The 19,186-nt window shown below is 55.8% G+C and overlaps 1 protein-coding gene across 1 annotated transcript in view; it reads left to right on the forward strand.

Moving 5' to 3' along the window:
- The window catches only part of SLC25A42 (solute carrier family 25 member 42), a 30,804-nt gene extending 15,615 nt beyond the window's left edge, over positions 1-15,189 (forward strand). Inside the window, 8 exon segments of the mRNA XM_043587137.1 lie at positions 3,667-3,781; positions 7,213-7,318; positions 9,013-9,038; positions 9,670-9,836; positions 10,217-10,287; positions 10,290-10,332; positions 10,957-11,108; positions 12,939-15,189. Of these exon segments, the coding sequence (XP_043443072.1) occupies positions 3,701-3,781; positions 7,213-7,318; positions 9,013-9,038; positions 9,670-9,836; positions 10,217-10,287; positions 10,290-10,332; positions 10,957-11,108; positions 12,939-13,246 (954 nt within the window). The 5' untranslated portion in view covers positions 3,667-3,700 and the 3' untranslated portion in view covers positions 13,247-15,189.
- Positions 15,190-19,186: the final 3,997 nt, after the last annotated feature.

Consider the following 19,186-nt stretch of genomic DNA (forward strand, 5'->3'; position numbering starts at 1 on the left):
GTGGGGGTGCCTGGAGCCCCCCCCCCACTCTCTTCCCTAAAAAGGGCTCTTAGTCTTAGTTTCCTGTGGCTGCCATAACAAACCACCACAAACTGGTGATTTTTATTCTCTCATAATTCTGGAAGTTAAAAGTTCAAAACTGAGGTGTGTGACCGTGCACTCTGAAGGCTCCGGGGCAAGATCTGGTCTCTGCCAGCTTCTGGGGGCTCCAGCAGTGGCCAGCTTGTGGCCACGTCACTCAAATCTCTGCCTCTGTGGTCACATGGCCTTCCTGCCTATGTGTCCTCTTCTGTCTTATCAGATCACATTGGATGTAGGGATGATCCAGGATGATCTCATCTCAAGATCCCTACCTTAATTACATCTGCAAAGACCCTTTTTCTAATCATACCACATTCACAAATTCCAGGTGGAGATGTCTCTTGGGAGCTACCCGTCAGCCCTCTGTCCCAGCATGCCCTATGACTTGCTTTGGGCGCTCTGTCACCTGCAGCGACACACTCTTATAGGTCTGCATGGGTTTGTTTCTGTCTGCATCCACCACACCCGGGCCCCTTAATGAATTCTCTGCGCCGAGAATTCTCTGCCTGTCCTGGAGCCAGGCAACCGAGGGAAAAAAGGTCCAGGGGGCTCCACGGGCCGCCCCCACCTGAGCTTGTACATCCCGTCTGTGCAGAGCACCACCTGCCTGCCTCCAAAGCAGCTATGGCAGGAGTTGGAGGGAGGGAGGAATGGAAGGAGGGTGAGGCCACAGATCAGAGCCTCGTGTGGCTGGGACCAAAGGGCTGGATGCTGTCTCGGGAAGACACTTTTGCAGAATGTGTCCACACTTAACATGCCCATGCCTCGACACAGCCGTAAGAAAGGCTGCACCACCCATCCGAGCGCCCAGATGTGGGGACCATCCCCTGGAATCCGTAGCGTCAGGGACGGTGCGGAGCCACAGCCGTACACGCTAGGGGGTGAGGGGACGAGACAGTCTCGGTGCACCCTATAGGCCGGTACCCCAGCAGCTGGCTTGAAAAGGTCCCTAGAGCCTAGCTTCTCGTTGTTGGTTTGTGAAAAGTTTTGGATTTATATAAAAATTGGCAAAGACAACAGTTCCCCTACACCCCACACACCTAGTTTCCTCTCTTAATAACATTTTACATTACTTTGGTACATTTTTTACAAATGTAGAAATACTGATAGGTTACTATTAATTAAAAGCCATAGTTTATTCACGTTTCCTCAGTTTCCCCTAATATCCTTTTCTTGTCCCCAAACCTCACCTGACATCTAATCCTCGCATCTCCTTAGGCTCTTCTGGGCTGGGACAGTTTTTTGGACTTTCTTGGTTTTTTGATGACCTTGACAATTAAAAAAAAATTTTTTTAATGTTTATTTATTTGAGAGAGAGAGAGAGAGAGAGACAGAGCATGAGTGGGGGAGGGGCAGAGAGAGAGACACACACAGAATCCGAAGCAGGCTCCAGGCTCTGAGCTGTCAGCACAGAGCCCGACACGGGGCTCAAACCCACGCACTGTGAGATCATGACCCGAGCCAAAGTCGGACGCTCAACCGACTGAGCCACCCAGGCACCCCTTGACCTCGACGATTTTGAGGAGAACAAGTCAGGTATTTTGTATGACGCCCCCCAACTAGGATTTGCTTGCTGTTTTTTCATGGTTGGCCCTGTGTGATGGGTTTAATGAGGACCACGTGGGTGAAGTGCCCTTCTCATCATGATGCACACCGTGTCCACCGCACAGGCCACCAGCATGACTCATTTGATATTGACCTTGATCACCTGGCTGAGGTGGGACCCGTCAGGTGTCCTGTACTCCTTGGAAGGAAATCACCACACGCAGCCCACACCTGAGGGGTGGGGAGCCATGCACCCATGCCCCCTCAAGAGTGGAGTTTCTGCACAAAGTATTTGCCTGGGGGATTTGTCTCTTCTTCCCATTTATTTCTGTATTCAATCATTTCTTTCTTTTTTCATGTTTATTTATTTATTTTGAGAGAGAGAGAGCAGGGAAGGGGCAGAGAGAGAGAGAGAGAGAGAGAGAGAGAGAGAGAATCCCAAGCAGGCTCTGCGTTGTCAGCACAGACAACGGGCTTGATCTCACAAACCACGAGATCATGACTTGGGCTGAAATCAAGAGTCAGACACTTAACCAACTGAGCCACCCAGGTACCCCTATTTCTTTCTTTTTTTTTTTTTTTTTAAAGATTTTCTTTTTAAGTAATCTCTACACTCAACGTGAGACTCAAACCCACAACCCTAAGATCAAGAGTCATATGCTCCGTTGACTGAGCCTGCCAGGCACCCCTCATCATTTATTTCTATCTGCGGACTTGTGGATATTTAATTTATATGTTGGATGATAATCCAGTACTCGTTGTTCAGAGAGTTCCAGCTGTGGGCCACTGGGAGCTCTTTGACTCCCCTGCCTGTCTCATTGTCACACCGCCATTGGCTTTGGTTCCTCCCTGGCACCTTAGGGTGCTCTGGGGTCATTTTTATGCTTTCTGCCATCTTGGAAGCAGCCATGCTTCCTGGAGCCAGGGCCCATTTTAGGTAGGAAACAGCAGCAGAGGACAAGTGGAGGGGAATCCTGTTTGTGCTGTCTAGGACCTTCTGCCCTGGGATTGACCTGGGAGGGCCTGGGAAGGCCTGGAGGGCAGGAGAGGCTTTAATAGTCTGCATTATTTTGTGGGAAAGTGTATTGATTTATTGGATGATTTTTTAAAATTTATTTATTTATTTTGAGAGAGGGAGAGAGGGAGAGAGAATGCGTGCGCACACACATGGGTGAGGGGCAGAGAGAGAAAACCCCAAGCAGGCTCTGCACTGTCGGTGCAGAGTCCAACGCGAGGCCTCAAACCCACGAACTGCGAGGTCATGACCTGAGCTGAAGTCAGACTCTTGACCAGCTGGGTCACTCAGGCGCCCCAGTTTATTGGCTGATTTTAAAGCATGGGACCCGAGCACCCCCGCTTCCCCCCATCCCCCAAACACCAATGCACAGTCGGCATCTTGGTGACACTAGTCTTTCATTCTTTTTTCCTTCTGTTCCTGTCACTGTGGTTTGCTGGGCTTTGCATGCACTTCCACTCAGAGGTTAAATATAGGTTCCAGGGAGGAATCCTCAAGTATTAGGACCCTTTACTGTAAGCTTGGCCAGAAACATCAGGCAAACTTACAGTAGGAAAACGATTAATTTTCTAAGTGTTTCTGTTGATAGATACTCAGGTCCAAGCTGACAAAAGCCCAGTGGGTGCTTGGGTCCAGGCAGGTGGGGACCCCCCCCCCCACTGCCTCCACAGCCGGCCACACCTCTGCCTCCTGCTGTGTGACCTTGCAGGGGTGGCTTAACCTCTCTGAGCCCATCTGCCTGGGGTTGTTGCTCGGTTCAAAAAAAACAGACAGCTCAGAGGCTTGTTTGTGATGAGCAAATCAAAGATGAGAAGGGCTTTTGTGAATGATTAAGCCAATGCTGGGGATGGGCATTCAGATGCAGGTGCCAGAGTCCTTCCCCTGTAGGGAGACAGAAGCCAGGCTGGAAAGAGCACCCAGCTAGGGCAGTTCTCGCTTCAGGTGACTCAGGGATGAGTCACAGGCCTGAGGCTCGTGGGGGAGGTCTTCCTCTCACTGGGTCTCACCCTGCCTCCCTCTCCCAGGACCAAGTCTCCTGCTGCCTGGAGCTGGCCTGGAATGGGTAATGGTGTGAAGGAAAGTGCGGTGCGTGTGCGTGAGGATGCCGAGGCCGTCCTGCCCTCACCTGTTAATTCCAAGGCAAGTACCCCGCCTCCCCGGTGGGCGTTTTCATGAGCTCTCTCTCTTCTGTGTTCCTGCACCCCATTGCAAACCACACACACACGCACACACACAATCCTTTCAGAGCTGTGTTGTTGGGAGGCCATGAGGGGCAGGCGGTGCCGGCTGGCCACCTTCCGTTCCATTTAAAGTCCCGTTTGCCATGTGGTTCCAACCTGCCCAGCCGCTCAGTAAGAAGCCAGAACCTCGCCCAGATGTGGCTAGAATGTCAGGAAGTGTCCTTTTTTCTCACTCAGATTCTAGAATTAATCACGGGCAGGGCCAGCTGTGGGGGAGGGGGCTCGCGTGTGGGGTGTGCTCTCAGCTGCCAGTGTTCCTCTCTGAAGCTCGTCCCGGATTCCACCCTTCACTTGAAGAAAAGGTATGTTCCCCCTTTAAAGAAATTGGATCGGCTCCATCCTTGTTCACCATAGAAGCCAGTAGAAGTTCTTCCAGTGGAACCTGGAACACAGACTGCCCCAGCCCACACAGAAACCCAGCTCCAGGGCACGTGGGCCATTCTCAAAGTCCACGGCATCAAAGGCCGAAGCAGTATCCTCTGACCCTCCCAACCTCTCCTCAAATTCTAGGCCCCCCTTGGAGCACCAGGTGGGAGGGAGGACGGCCACACTGGGGGTGGATGCAGGGAGAGTGAGGCCAGACCCCAGAGCAGGCACACCCATCCCTCACAGGTTAGTGAACTTCCCCACAGAACAGGAGGGAGATGTCACCCCCCTGCCTCTGGCTGGCTGCCTGAATCGCACCAAGTGGACGTGCCCAGCAAAAGGACCAGCGCCCGTCGTGTGCCAAGCCACGTGCAGTGCCGGTTCTCCATGCTAGCCAGCCACTGCCACCAGTCTCGGTTCACTTGACCAGTCAGCGGTGGGGAGCTTCCTCTGTAAAGCCGTTTCTTTGGTTAAGGAGCTGAGCATCTTCTTGTGGTGTTCGCAGCCCGTGTGGATCCTGTCTGGATTGCCCACTTTCTCTCTACTAGGCCGTCCGCCTCGTTCTTCATTTGCAGGTGCTCTCCATATGATACATACAGAGACTGACAGCTCCCTGGTGCCTGGGCCGAGCTCTTTCAAGAATAAGCCAGGCATGGTCGTTTAAGGGTCACCGGAAGCGTTGGCCACAGGCGGCAGCGGCCTCATCCGCCGAGCATGTGAACTGGGCTCCCAGCACATCCCCGGAGCACCACATCCTGAGTCAGGGCTGACAGCCGTGTGTTCCCGACGTGCAGAAGTAGCTTTATGACCGTGAGAACTGCAGGCTGCGCAGGAAGTTGCCTAGTGAAGGGCGTGGAAGGGACGCGTTGGCTCCACCTCTAGGACCAGGAGGGCACGTGGCCTGTCCACAGGGGACTCCCTCTGCTCTCAGCGGCCCGCGAGACGAACGGTCATCACACTGATTCAGAGAGGAAATTGGGAGCCACTTGGGCCTTGGAGCTGCTGCCAGGAACACCACTGAACCTCACGGCTTCTGCCGTCCACGCTTCTCAAGGTGGTGGAACCAGACCTCCAGAACCTTCTGTGTGATCCAGAAAAGTCATGGGAGCCCAGTGACAGGCTTCTGTAAAGAGAGGAGAACATGGAAGCCCACGGTGAAGCTCTGCCACAGAAACCGAGAAGGGAAAACACTGCCATGAGAGATTGTTTCTTTAGGGAAGAGAGGGCCAAGCTGGTGGGGGAGGTACTGGGGGCATTAAGGAACAGGAGGTGAAGCCCTCCAGAGACAGGGCCAGATCACAGGGCACCACGGCCCCTGGAGGCACCCAGACCTGGCCAGGAGACAACACATCAGTGTCAGAGACGAGAAAAGGGACATCAGAAAGGCCATGGTCAGTGCAGGCAGTTAGGACAGAGCCCAGGTGCAGGCCAGGTGTGCAGACAGACTTGGAATCCAGCCCTTCACCCTTGGTCTACCCACTGAGCTGAGCAAACTCGGGGAGTGACCCTGGACTCCACCATGCCCGCTCAGACCCAGGCTGCCAGTGTACCCCCCAGATGCCTCTTACCCATCCCCTGGGCCTGGCCTCCGTCTCTCCACCCTGAGTTTCTGCAGGCGCTGTCTCCTCTCTGGTTACGGTTACAAGCAGGCCCTGTCTGCTTGCTGGGCCCCCAGGCTCCCTGGAGTCCAGCCCCCACTTGCCTTTGATCTCTTCTCTCCTCCCTGCGCCCCCTCCTTTTCCCTGTGTCAACCACCCTGCCTGTCTTGTGGTCCCTCAGGACCCCCCACTTCTCATCAGGGCCTCTGGGTGTTCCATTCCCCCCCCTGTAATACCATCTCACATACACACGCATCCCCAGTTAGCTGTGCCTCATCCTTCAACCTCAGCCCCTCACCCCCCACCCCATGTTCTCCCGGGTCCCTAAGCCCCCTCATCACAGCCATCCAAGTTGGTGACTCAACACATTTGTCTAAAGATTTGGTTCCTGTCTGGCTCTCCCCGTGGACTGGCAGCCCCAAGGGGAGGGGAGCTTGTACATATCCCCCCCATACGCACTGTGTGTCCCAAGGATCCTCAGGGCACCTCGTTCCTGTCAGACTCCAGGGACTCCGGGGATCACTGAATGGTCTGCCCCTCCCCCATCCTTCCTCATTGTGGAGCCAGGAAAGATGGGAGCACCGCCAGGCCCTAGTGCTCCCCTTGGTGGCGAGAGTTCTGTGGCCGAGTCAGCTGAGGGAATGGAGACTCTAGCAACATGGTAAGAGGTGACTTCTTGTGTAACTCCTCACAGGGAGCTTTGAGAAGACTCGGGAACAGTGCTGGCTCTGAGGCTAGCCTCGTGATGCAGGCCAGCACCGTCACTGTCACCCTCACCTTGGCTGGAAAAAGAACCACAAATGCTGGCCTCTGGCAGTCCTGATGGAAAGTTGTGGAAAGGGGCCACACTGACACAGAGGGTCTGCTTGCCTCACACCACTGCCTGATCTCCAACCCACAAGGGCCCTGGTGACTTGGCTCTAACCACTGCAGCACGGGAGCCCAGGGCACACAGACGGTGGACGCAGCCAGGGTTTGCACTGGGGTGCAGTGACTCTTCTCTTTGGGGTCGGTCCTATTTTGGCGGTCTCTGAGAAGTTGGAAACTCATGGGACAGCCCAGCCAGTGGATCACCTCTCACGTGGATGGTCTCTATCACCCAAAAAGTTTTCACCGTGGCCCACACAGGCTCTGTGGCCACTGGACTCATGACGGCTTGCCCTGTGCCCCACTGTGCCCAGGGCCCAGCAGGGCTGTGACACTTGGACAGCTGTGCAAGTTACAGCCCTCCACCAGGAATAGAAGGAAGATGTTCCTCCTGAGTGAGGTCCCCAGCGGAGCAGACCCCTTTCCCTTTCTCTCTCTCTCTCTCTCTCTCTCTCTCTCTCTCTCTCATGACAGACTGTGCCCGCGTGTTTTCTTGCAGAGCGACCACAGGCAAGTTCTCAGCTCCCTCCTGTCTGGGGCCCTGGCTGGTGCTCTGGCCAAAACGGCGGTAGCTCCCCTGGACCGAACCAAAATCATCTTCCAAGGTAAATGCTCTCTGTCCGCCTGTCGTGTACGATAGAGATGCTTCCAGGTGCTTGCCCTCCTCTGCAGCCCCCCAAACTGCACTGCAAACTGGCTTTAAAATGCCTTTTTAGGGGCACCTCAGCGACTCAGTCGGTTAAGCATCCAACTGCTTGATTTCGGCTCTGGTCGTGATCTCACGGTTCATGGGATCAAGCCCTGCATCGGGCTCTTGTGCAGAGCCTGCTTGGGATTCTCTCCCCCCTCCCTCTGGCCCCCTGTCCCTACTGCTCATTCTCTCTCTCTCCCTCTCTAAATAAATAAATAAATAAACTTAAAAAAAATGCTTCTTAAAAATCCACTTAGAAACCCTGGTAGCCCCCAGGGCTGCCATCACAAAGTACCATATACAACTCAGCTCACACTCCAGAGGCCAGAGGTCTGGAATCAGGGTGTCATCACCGGTCGGTTCCTTTTGTGGACTCTAGGGGAGGAGCCTTCCAGCTCCCGGGGCTCCAGGCATCCTTGGCTTCTGGTCTCATCTCCCCAGACTCTGCTTTGCCCTCTGCGTCTGTGTCCACTCCTCTCATAAGGACACTTGTCATTGGATATAGGGCCCACCCGACTCCAGTAAGGTGTCATCCTAATGTAATTACATCTGCAAAGACCCTGTTTCCAAATGAAGTCCCATTCACTTCTACTCGGCATGAGGACATGGACACTCCTTTTGGGGAGGCCCAGTTCACTCTCTCCTTGGGGTCAAGCAGCCACAGGGTCCCCTGAAGAGGAGGCCTTTCCATCCCATAGACAGTGACCAGTGCCTACAACAGGGCAGTCACAAGCGGGGACCCCTGCCCCTCAACTGTTTGGGAGGAAGGGACTGCAGATTCAAGCCAGGCCCTCCTCGAGCTGGTCCCCGAGCCTCCTTGTGCCTCAGTTTCCTCATCCACAAAACAGGACTCTAATATCAGCCTCCTCCCAAAGGAGTGAGCTGACGTGGGAAAGAGTGTACTGTTACCTGGAGCGTAGTGCCCTGCGGGGAGCTGGGTTTAGCTCTGAGGGCCAGTAGGTGTGCACAACTGTCCGCACAGATGAGACTGTGACGGTGTCCTGGGAACACGGCAGACGCTCGGAAAGTGAGGAGAGGGAGGCTGCAAGACCCCTTGTGGCGCAGGCACCCGAGGGCAGAGCACACTGTGGAATCGGGGAGCGAGGCGGCAGCCATCAAGGGTGCGGGAGGCCGGTTGGGGTGGCCGCCTGCACCTGTGAGAAGATAGGGTCGGCTCTGGGCAGGGGACACCTCCCAGGACTTGTTCTGAGAGGACCAAGCCCCTTGGCTGCTCTGCACAGCTGGAGCCAGGGAGGCCTTTCCCAAAGGGGTTTGGTTGAATTGGAGTCCGGCTGGGTGGGGCGAGCTGTCAACCCCAAGGGGCAGAAGCCCCTGCAGAGACCCTCGCTTTTCTGGGGAGTGAGGCGGCAGCTCCCTTCCCTGGGGAAAAGTTCACAGGCAGCGGGCCCTGAGCCAGTGAGGAAGTTCCCTGGAGGAGACTGACCCTGCTCAGAGCGCCCCCCCCCACCTCAGCCCTTGGCAGGGAAGCATCCTCAGGGGCTGTTCTCACTCCCCATGCTCAGACCTGAGCCCAGCAGTGGGGTCCCACAGACCGAGGTCCTGTCCTTCACATCTAATGGTCTCTATTGTGTTTTTGTTTTCTTCCAGTGTCTTCAAAAAGATTTTCTGCCAAGGTGAGCCACTGGGTCACTGACTCCTGGCTCTGGGGCCATCACCGTCCGCCCTGCTGAGCTGGCAGGAGGTGGTGGCACGTGGCCAGGGGTGAAGGAAGATGTTTTTCAAAGTGTTTTTTCCCTTTCATCTCCCCAACAAGCGAGCTCCCAGGCTGCCAGGTGACCTGAGGCCTCCCCCACCAGCCCCAGGGCCGCCTGTCCTAGTGCCCCGACCTCGGCCTGGATGCAGCCCACCCCAGGAACTGACAGGAGACACTCATCCTTGGGGCGGTGGGGAGAGGACTTGAAGTTCTAAACCTACAATTTCACATTTGATTCATTTTTAAACAGAGAGCAGGCATCACCTTTGTAATACAGGAAGAGCTAAAGAATATCTTTGAAAGCTAGACTACCGGCCAGACCTTCTGTGTGGGGCTCTTGTCTGCAAACCTTGTTTCCCCTGGCTCGTGACTATTCCTCGGGCCAGAGGAGTAGGGAGACAGGGGTCCCTGCGCGGGGCCCAGAGAATGTGGGGGGTAAGGTGGGGTGGGTCCGATAAGGTGGCCCCAGTCACAGTGCTGGACAAAACAGGGTGTTCTCCATGGATGGAGCACAGGGCAGGCGAGGGTGTTGACCTTGCCCCCCTCTCCAGGAGGCCTTCCGGCTCCTCTACTTCACCTACCTCAACGAGGGCTTCCTCAGCCTGTGGCGCGGGAACTCGGCCACCATGGTGCGCGTGGTGCCCTACGCCGCCATCCAGTTCAGCGCCCACGAGGAGTACAAGCGCATCCTGGGCCACTACTATGGCTTCCGCGGAGAGTGAGTGGCCGCCCCCCGCCGCCCCCAAAACCCGTCTCAACCCTGCACCACCACCCTGTCCTCCTGTCTCTGCACGCTCACCACGGCAGAACTCTCGTTTGCCCAGGCTCCCCTCCGAACCTAAGTCCAGGGAGGGCCCCTGATCCCCACTGCGCCCCAGTGTCCGCAGGGAAGGAACACGTCATGACTGCATACAAGCAGATGCCAAGGAAAGGCAGCTGTGGGAACCTCAGAATGATGTCCGCCCAGGAGACCCATCGCTCCGCCATAAGGCGGCCAGGCCCCGCCCAATCCTTGCTTCTCCCCCCTGGCTGAGACCTGTGGGCACCCCAAGTCTTGGGGGGGTCCTCATTTTCTCTCGTCTCCTCCCCCTCTTTCAGAGCCCTGCCCCCTTGGCCCCGCCTCCTGGCAGGCGCACTAGCTGGAACAACAGCTGCTTCGCTGACCTACCCCTGGACCTGGTCAGAGCAAGGATGGCCGTGACCCCAAAGGAAATGTGAGTTCCTAGGCCATGTGTTCTGTTCTGCCGCTACTCGCCACACGGGCAGTAATTGGTTCTCTTAGCCGATACTAGGACCATTACTAGTATTGGCTCTCGTTTGTACTTCTATCAAACCGAAAGTCTTCATTTTAATTTTTTTTTAATGTTTGTTTATTTTTGAGAGAGGAAGAGAGAGCATGAGTCGGGGAGGGGCCGAGAGAGAGAGACACACACACACAGAATCCAAAGCAGGCTTCGAGCTGTCAGTGGAAAGCCCAACGTGGGGCTTGAACCCACAAACCATGAGCCAAAGTCAGACGCTCAACTGACTGAGCCTCCCAAGTGTCCCCCAAAGTCTCCATTTTGGATTGGCACGGATACATTACCAATGCCCACGGTGAAAAGACAAGGGCTGGGCACAGCAGAGTGACCTGGGAGGTGAAGGTGGGGTACAGCCTTAGGCACGCATTTCCCCCTCCAATGCCAAAGCTTTTGCAATGTGGTTGTGTTCCTTAAAGAAGGAAGGCGTCAACATCCAGACCCTGGCCCGCCCGTCTTCGGGAGGAGCAGAGAATTAGTCAAGGCCAGCGGCCCCTCTGCGTGCCCATAGCCCACGCACTCTGTCACTCTGTCCTGCAGGTACAGCAACATCTTTCACGTCTTCATCCGCATCTCCCGAGAAGAGGGCCTGAAGACCCTCTACCACGGGTTCACGCCCACCGTGCTGGGGGTCATTCCCTACGCCGGCCTGAGTTTCTTCACCTATGAGACGCTCAAGAGCCTGCACAGAGGTAAGGAGACGGAAGCCAGGGCAGCACCTCCCAGGGTCACACACACACCGAGGCGGGACCCTAAGATCCCCCCACCGGGCCCGGTCAAGGTCCGAGTCAGAACAAGACCCGTATCAAGCCACCACTGAGGCTGCTAGACTCCCAGCCTTTCGTGCCGCATTTTGAGACCAGCTTTGTGAAATCCAGAGTGTCATCCGGAGCAGTGGCAGCCACTTGTGCACAGAGCGTCCCGGGTACGGTCTAGACGGCAGAGGGAGTGCCCTCTCGTGTTTAGGTAATTTTGAGAAATTCAAAAAGTGCAGAAAAACAGAGAACAATATGCCACCACCCATACCTGCTACCCGCCCCCGCCCGGTGCAAACAGGTGGTGACGTTGCTCCGAGATGTTTTCTGTTAAAGAAAATGTTCCAGGTGAAGCGAGGTCCTGTGTTCCCCACCCCCAGCCCCGCTCCCCGCTGAGGCCTCTTTACAAGAACTGCATCCCTCGCGCTGGCTGCTGATGCTTCCACCCACATTTCTATGTGCAGCAGGAACAATACCTTGTAATGTTGTAAACGGTGACCACAGTTGAGTTACCTACTCCTGCAGCGAGTGCAGCTGGGCCCCAGCTCTCAGTTCACCCTGGGTCCGGGTCGGAGGCTCTGAGTCCACCCTGCCGGGTCTGAGGCTCTGCCGTGCCTTTTAGCAGTGGAGTGGGCCTCCCCTGCCGGGGGCTGCTGGGTGTTCCCAGGTTTTCAGTGATCAGACACCCAGGGTGTGAGCCCCCAGTTTGGGGATGTACTCCGCTTGCCCCCCGGCCCTGTCTCCATGCACTCACCCAACGTGGGTGCCAGCGGATTCCTTCCTGTCCGGCCAGCGTGCTGAGTGAATAGCGGTGTCCCACTGTTTGTAATTCCTAGTTTACCTTTACAACCACACCGTTTTTGTTCTGTTTTCTTTTGTTTAATTTAAAAAAATTTTTTTTTAAATTTTTTTTTTTAATGTTTATTCATTTTTTGATAGAGACAGAGTGTGAGTGGGGGAGGGGCAGAGAGGGAAGGAGTTCGAGAAGGGGCTCGAACTCACGGACCGTGAGATCATGACCTGAGCTAAAGGCGGACGCTTAACCGACTGAGCCGCCCAGGCGCCCCTTAATTTTTTTTTTTTTTTAATGTTTGTTTAGTTTTGAGAGAGACACAGAGTGTGAGTGGGGGAGGGGCAGAGAGAGAGGAAGACACAGAATCTGAAGCAGGTTCCAGGCTCTGAGCTGTCAGCACAGAGCCCGACGCGGGGCTCGAACTCACGGACCATGAGATCATGACCTGAGTCGAAGTCGGATGCTTAACCAACTGAGCCACAAGGCACCCCTACAACCACACAGTTTTAAAGAACCCCTCTTGTTTGGCTGCTGCCCCTTCCTGTGTCCCACATGTCCCGTCCACCCAGCTGCTCACCTCACCGCATCCCTGCAGCCCTGTGGAGGGTACCCACGGAGCGGCCTGGGTGGTGGAGAGGGTCGCGGTCGCCCCTATCACTTTCCTTCTTTGCTTGATGGGAAAACAAGAGTGATCAGATGGGAGTTCATTCTGGGTCGTAGGCCTTGGTTAAAGGGATTATTTGTGAGTTTCTGCCTTTTTAGAAACTTTTCTTCTCAAATTTGATTAAAAGGAATGGCCGGGAGGTGAGGAGGCCAGGGTGGGAAGGCCCAGGGGAGCCAGGGGAGTCCTGAGCCACGGCAGGGACAGAGCACGGGCCTGTGTGAGTGCCGGCTGTGGGGGTGCACCCACAACGGACCGGGCCGTGTGCCCCCTTGTGACGCCCTCACACAGCCCCTCTGTCCCTCGTCCACAGAGTACAGCGGCCGCCCACAGCCCTACCCCTTTGAGCGCATGATATTTGGGGCCTGCGCTGGCCTCATCGGGCAGTCAGCCTCGTACCCCCTGGACGTGGTGCGGCGGCGCATGCAGACAGCCGGGGTCACGGGTCACCCGCACGCATCCATCGCGCACACGCTGCGTGCCATCGTGCGGGAGGAGGGCGCCGTGCGTGGCCTCTACAAGGGCCTGAGCATGAACTGGCTCAAGGGCCCCATCGCCGTGGGCATCAGCTTCACCACCTTCGACCTCATGCAGATCCTGCTACGGCACCTGCAGAGCTAGGGAGCCCGCGGGCCGGCTGCTCTCGAGACGGGGAGCCGAGCTTCCACTTGCAGCGGACCACTGACCCCTTTCGTTTCTGAGCCCGTGGAGTGAGGGTGCGCATGGTTCCACCCTGGGAGCCACGTCGGGAGCACCTTGTAGAGTAAGCTGGGGGACCTGGCCTCGGTCCCACCAGCCGGCAGCCCTTGAAGTGCAATGTTGAGGCTGGTGGGCGGGGGCTACCACACTCTCCCATCCCTCCTCCCTGGGGCTGGCACTGTCTCCTGGAGGCGTCGCCCTAAATGCCCTGAGCCGGGAGTGACCAGCACCGCCTCCTGGCACCCTGTGACCTTGGACATGCTCCTGGTTCTAGTGACCCCATGCCCACTGGGCTCAGAGCCAGACTCCACCTGCCCCTGCGCCCACAGAGGGGAGTCCCAGAGTGTTCGGAGAAGCCTGTCCAGGCCCTGGTGAGGTGGGGCCAGACTTCTGCTCAGCTGGGGCTACAAAGACAGCCTCTTGCCCCACCCCGCCCCACCTGTCCCACCTTTGCCATTACTTCCCAGGTGACATGACTCCCCTGTCACCAGAGCCTCCTGCTTCAGAACAGCCTTCTCCCAAGAGGATTATTTGGATCCTGGACTCCGTGGCCATAGTAGGGCACCAGGAGTGGGTCTTCCCCTCTGTCGCCCACCTGTCTGGTTTGTAATGTTTCCAGGAGGGTCACGTCTCCTCCACACAGCAGGGTTTGAGGAATTGCCATGGGTTTGGGTCTGAGTCCTAGCCGGAGGGCATCTGCTGGACACTGGGCACCCAGGTTACCTTCTCTGGGCCTGGAAGCTCCCACCCCTATCGCTGTCCCACAGGCCGCACCAGTAGAGGCCTGGCCTTAGGCCCTAGCCCTCTGCCCCTAGGCACAGCGGCTCCTGTGGGGATGTGTGGCATGTCCCTGGCTCCCCACCTGAGCAGGCCAAGACACAGGGCAGTTTAAGACCCACAGGGTTGTCGGATTTCCATGAAGAGAGCGCATGGAGGCAACTTGCAGCCTTGATCTTCCCAAAATGGGGGCCCCTGAGACCATGTGTAGCCCAGGGGGGGATTCTCGGAGAAATTGGGGAACCCCAGGGCACCTCCAGGGAGCTGGTCTCGTGGAGAAATCCCCTAGGGTCTGCTCGGTATCACATTTCAGAATGACTTTGGGAGTTTCTTGATTTCTTTTGGTTTTGTTCTTCAATCTGGCTGACCCTAGGTCTAGTCACAGTAAACCCCGACCCGTGTGATCTGGTTCCGGGCAGAGGTGACCAGAGGGTCGGTTTTCACAGAGAGCTCCTCAGCGACGATGTGTGAAAGGGTCTAAGAGGGCGTGTTTGCCCCATGCACATTTCCAGTCGTGACCTTCATTTCTCCCCTTTGTTCTGTCCCGTTGGTGTCCTTGCCTGGGACCCCTGCAGGTATGAAGACCCCTCTCTCTGTCCTTCCTTGCATGTGTCTGCCGGCCAGCCTGACTCTCATCCCCAGGGTCTCAAGGCTGTTTTGTTGGGTGGACTTCGCTCCTCCTGTCCTTGCCCTGCCCAGCGCCCAGGCTCGGCAGGAGAGGCAGGGACCCCTCACAGGGAGACGGGCTGGGGACCCAAGGACCACCAGGCAAGAGAAAGCAGCAGGGGCTGGGGGGGTCCACCGCAGGCAGGTGAGACCAAACGAATGGCTCTCTGAGCCTCAGGCCGGGTGGCAGAGGGGAGGGGCCCCCAGGTCCCGCCAGCCCCACCGTGCCTCCCCAAGTCGAGTGGGCCTCAGCCACACACACAGCTGGGCTGGTGCCCTCCGTGGCCACACCCCTCCCACCGGTGTCCATCTTGATCTGGAGTTACATTTTGATGCCATGAAGACACTTTGTTTATATATAATGTTTATATATTTTAAAAGATTTGTGCCAAGAGAGTATATTTAATAAAAATTAAAATGACTTTTTTTTCTGCCCATGTCTCTTCTCTTCGGCTCTAACCCCCAACCCTCCCTCCCTTTCAAACCAAAAACAGGGTTGAGGTTATTTTGACAGATTTTTAAATATATTCTTGAATAACCCCCCCCACCCCCCCACCCCCCCCCCTTTTTTTTTTTAAGTAGGCTCCATGCCCAACGTGGGGCTTGAACTCAGGACCCTGAGATTTGGGGAGGACATTACCAGCTCTACCAACTGACCCAGCCAAGCATCCCTTGAATAAACCTTTTTAATGTAATAATTGTTTCAATTATTAATACATAGCATGGTCTTCTAGAAAACTCAGACTGTAAAAGAGTTACGGTGAGAAGTAGGTCGGCCTGCCCGTTCCCCCTGCCAAGGTGTCTTCTGTTACCAGTTTCTCATGTGTCCTTCCGGAGCCATCCTGTGCATAAACACTCGTCCCTTTTGTTGTTGGTTGTTGGTTTTTACATTTATTTATTTTTGAGAGACAGAGACCGCGTGAGCAGGGGAGGGGCAGAGAGAGAGGGAGACACAATCCGAAGCAGGCTCCGGGCTCTGAGCTGTCAGCACAGAGCCCGACGCGGGGCTCGATCTCACGAACCGTGAGATCCTGACCTGAGCCGAAGTCAGACGCTTCACTGACTGAGCCACCCAGGCGCCCCAACACTCGTCTCTTTTGAGGACACGCATGACGAGCCACCTCATCAGTCAGGATGGGTTGCATCCTGCTGCAGCCAGCGTGGCCGCAAAGTCCTGTGGTTTCTCTCCCATGCCCTGCCTGTCCGCCATGTGCTGGGGCCCCCGCTCCCTGGCCGCTCGAGGCTTTAGGAGCGAGGGTGGCTGTCAGCAGGGGCACGAGGATGAGGAGGCCACCAGAGGTCTCAGTGGCCATTGAGACTGCAGCCCATTACCTGGACCAACTTGTAGGGCTCACCTGAGCAGAGGGGGGGAGTGGGAGCCTCCACACGCCAGGGCAGGAGGGGCGACTGGATGTGCGCACTCGTGTGGGGGTGTGATTCGAGTACATTCTACCTTGCTGACCCTGAACTGCTCTGCGAGCTGCTTTCAATCAACCATATTTCTTGCACGTTGGTCTCTACTGTGTACTGTCTGTCTCAGTTTAGCCACAGGTTGGCGTTTCCCTGGGGTGGTGGCCTGTGATGACATCCCTTGACGGTCATTGAGGTTGTTCGTGATCTGTTGCCATGACAACGAGGTAGTGGCTCCTGGGGACTGCTGAGCTTGCCTCTCACGTCCTACTGATTTGTGGTCAGTCCCACCTCTTGTACCAGCCCCTAAACCTGGGAGGGTCTGGGTCAACTCCCCACTTTCCCCCAACCACTGTGGCATCCCCTAAAATATAGAGGTGGGCACGTGACTCCATCTGCACCCATGACAGCAGAGAAGATATTTACTAGCCACTTCCAGATAGTACTTCTGGAAGCACCCTTTCTCTCTCCCACGGGCCCTGTGGGAAGAAACACCAGCCCAGGCAGTTGTTGGGACTGTCCTGTGACCACAAGGTAGAAAGCCATCCCAGCGTGAAACTGACACTGCAGAAAATGGAGCAGAGATGAACAGAGGGGTTGGCGTATTTGTGACGTTGTCTGGGCTGCTGGATCCAGCCTTGCCTGAAGCTCTCAACTGCCTCTCAACTTCTGGCAAGATGAGTCGCGTTATCCTGTTTATTGAAGACAGAGTTGAGCTTCTTGGCACTCTCTGAAGCAAGTCTGTTATGTGCCTCTTTGTGTTCACGCACTAGTGTGGCTGTGGGTTTCCAGGGACGAAATTGCTAGGTAGGGATCGAGGGATACGTTAACTGACGCTGCCAGTGCCCATTCCTAAGTCCAGCAGTCACGGCTGCCAGCAACTGCTTTTGGCTGTAAGCCGCTGCAACCCAGTCTGGGGGCTTCCCCGTAGGAGCATGACTCAACACCCCAGGAGCAGCCCTCGGCCAATGATTGTGGACAGCCCTTCACCAGTGGGGTGGGTTCACTCGGGTCAGATCTAACCGTCCCCCCAGGTCCCCAGCAGGACCAAGCCCGGGTTGCCCACTTAGTCACCTGTTCATTGGCACCCCCACAGGGCTCCTCCCTCCCCGTTTCATTTCTCCATCCGCAGGGAGTCTCCCTGGGGTGACCTCCCAGGTAAACCATGGGCCCTGAGTCCTCGTGACAGGGTCATCTTTTGGGGAAATCTATCCAGAGATGAACAGAAATGCCAGATACTCCTGCAAGGAGATGGTAGCCATTTATATCACACACCCTCACTGTCTTGAGTTTCCTGTGGCCGCCTTAACGAAGCACCCCAGACCGGGGGGCTTAAAAACCCAAATGTATTCTCTTACGGTTCTGGAGACCAGAAGTCCAAAATCAGCGTGTCAGCGGGTTTGATTCCTTCCAAGGTCTTGAGGGAAGGACGTGTCCAGGCCTTTTCTTGGCTGCCGGCTGTCTTCCTATCGCCTTCCCTCTGTGCTTTTCTGTATCTAAATTTCGTCGTAATAGAAAAAAGAAAAAAAAAGCAAATTTCCCCTTCTCAGGACCCACCTTCATGGCCTCATTTTAACGTAATCGTCTCTTTAAAGCCCTGGGATCCAAATCCGGCCCCACTCTGAGGTCCTAGAGGTTAGGACTTCTGTGAATTTGGGGAGGGTGTCATTCAGCGCCTATCCTCACCAAGGCCAGGCTTGCAGATCCTCACTATTCTGACGGGGGAAGCAGCAGGACATCCAGGGCGTGGGTGGTGGCCAGGCGGTGACAGGGGAAGAGACAGCAAGGTCAGGAGGAGGCCTGAGGACTGGACAAGGTGGAGGTCCCAGGGACCCGGACAAGAGTGGCTCCAAGGTGCATCTTGGGTCCTGCTTCCAGTTTGTTCTGTGCCTTTTCTTTCCGCTGTTTTTCTCCTTTGCTCGTTTCTCTGGAGTCATTGAAAAGTTTGACTTGCCATTGGGTTTTCCTTTTTCTTTTTCTTTTAAATCCTCTTTTCGTCAGCCGGCTTAGAAATGACACGTTGCGTTTCTTGTCACATAGGGCTGCTGGGCCGGGGCATTGCGGACTTCCGGGGTGGGGGCCGTCCTGGGCACCTCAGGTTGTTGAGCAGCACCCTTGGCCTCCGCCCACCAGCTGCAGTAGTGTCCCTGTCCCCGCTCAATCATGACAACCAAAAATGTCTCCAGAAAAAAATGCCTCCATTGACTAGTAACCCTTTGGGGCAGAATCATCCCTCCTGTGAGAAGGCCTGAGGTGTGGTGACTACCACTGACATGGCAGTTAACAAGGTAATACTTTCCCCTCCTGAAAACACAGGGTCCTGACCACCCCCTTCTATCTTCCCTATTTTTCTTTGTGGCTCCCTTGTGTCTCTCAGTCTTTTTTTTTTTTAATTGTGAAATGTGTCCCCAAAAGAGTCTGTAAGACCGCTGTGGTTTAACGCACGGCAGCGAAAGCCTGTGACCGTCATGGGTTCTTCCTGCCTTGGCTGTCCCATGTGCGCCTCGTGCCGGTCACTCTCTTGCTTTTCTTTAGGTGTTTTCAACTTCCTGTGTGTCCCTAAACCACGTGGTGGTGAGCTCTGAGAGCAGAGAGCACGCAGAGCCCTGGCTGAGCAAGGGAAGGGCCAGGTGGCCAGAGGCACCACCGCCGGTGGGCTCAGGGCACCGGTTTCGGGGGCTCCCGGGGTGTCGGCCATAGTGCGGGACCAGCAGAACGAGGAGGCCACGCTCCATCATCTCGGAGTCCTGGGCCACTAGGTGTGGCCTGTTCTGTCCTGGCTGGGACTTCATTCTGGAACTTCCCGACACGTGCCTAGGGATGGGGTTCTCGTCCGGCAGCACCTGGAACCGTGCGGTCCTGGGGAGTTCCCATTGCCTGGCTCCATCAGCGCCTCCCTCTGCTCGGATGTCTCTTTCCAGAACTCTCTTTCTTTGGAAGATTCTTCTGGGTCAGTCCCCTGATTTCCTTTGTCCCCTCCCTTGTTTTCCATTATCTTTTATCTTTCTG

The sequence above is a fragment of the Prionailurus bengalensis genome, chromosome A2, assembly GCF_016509475.1.
Source record: "Prionailurus bengalensis isolate Pbe53 chromosome A2, Fcat_Pben_1.1_paternal_pri, whole genome shotgun sequence".
Lineage (NCBI taxonomy): Eukaryota > Metazoa > Chordata > Mammalia > Carnivora > Felidae > Prionailurus > Prionailurus bengalensis.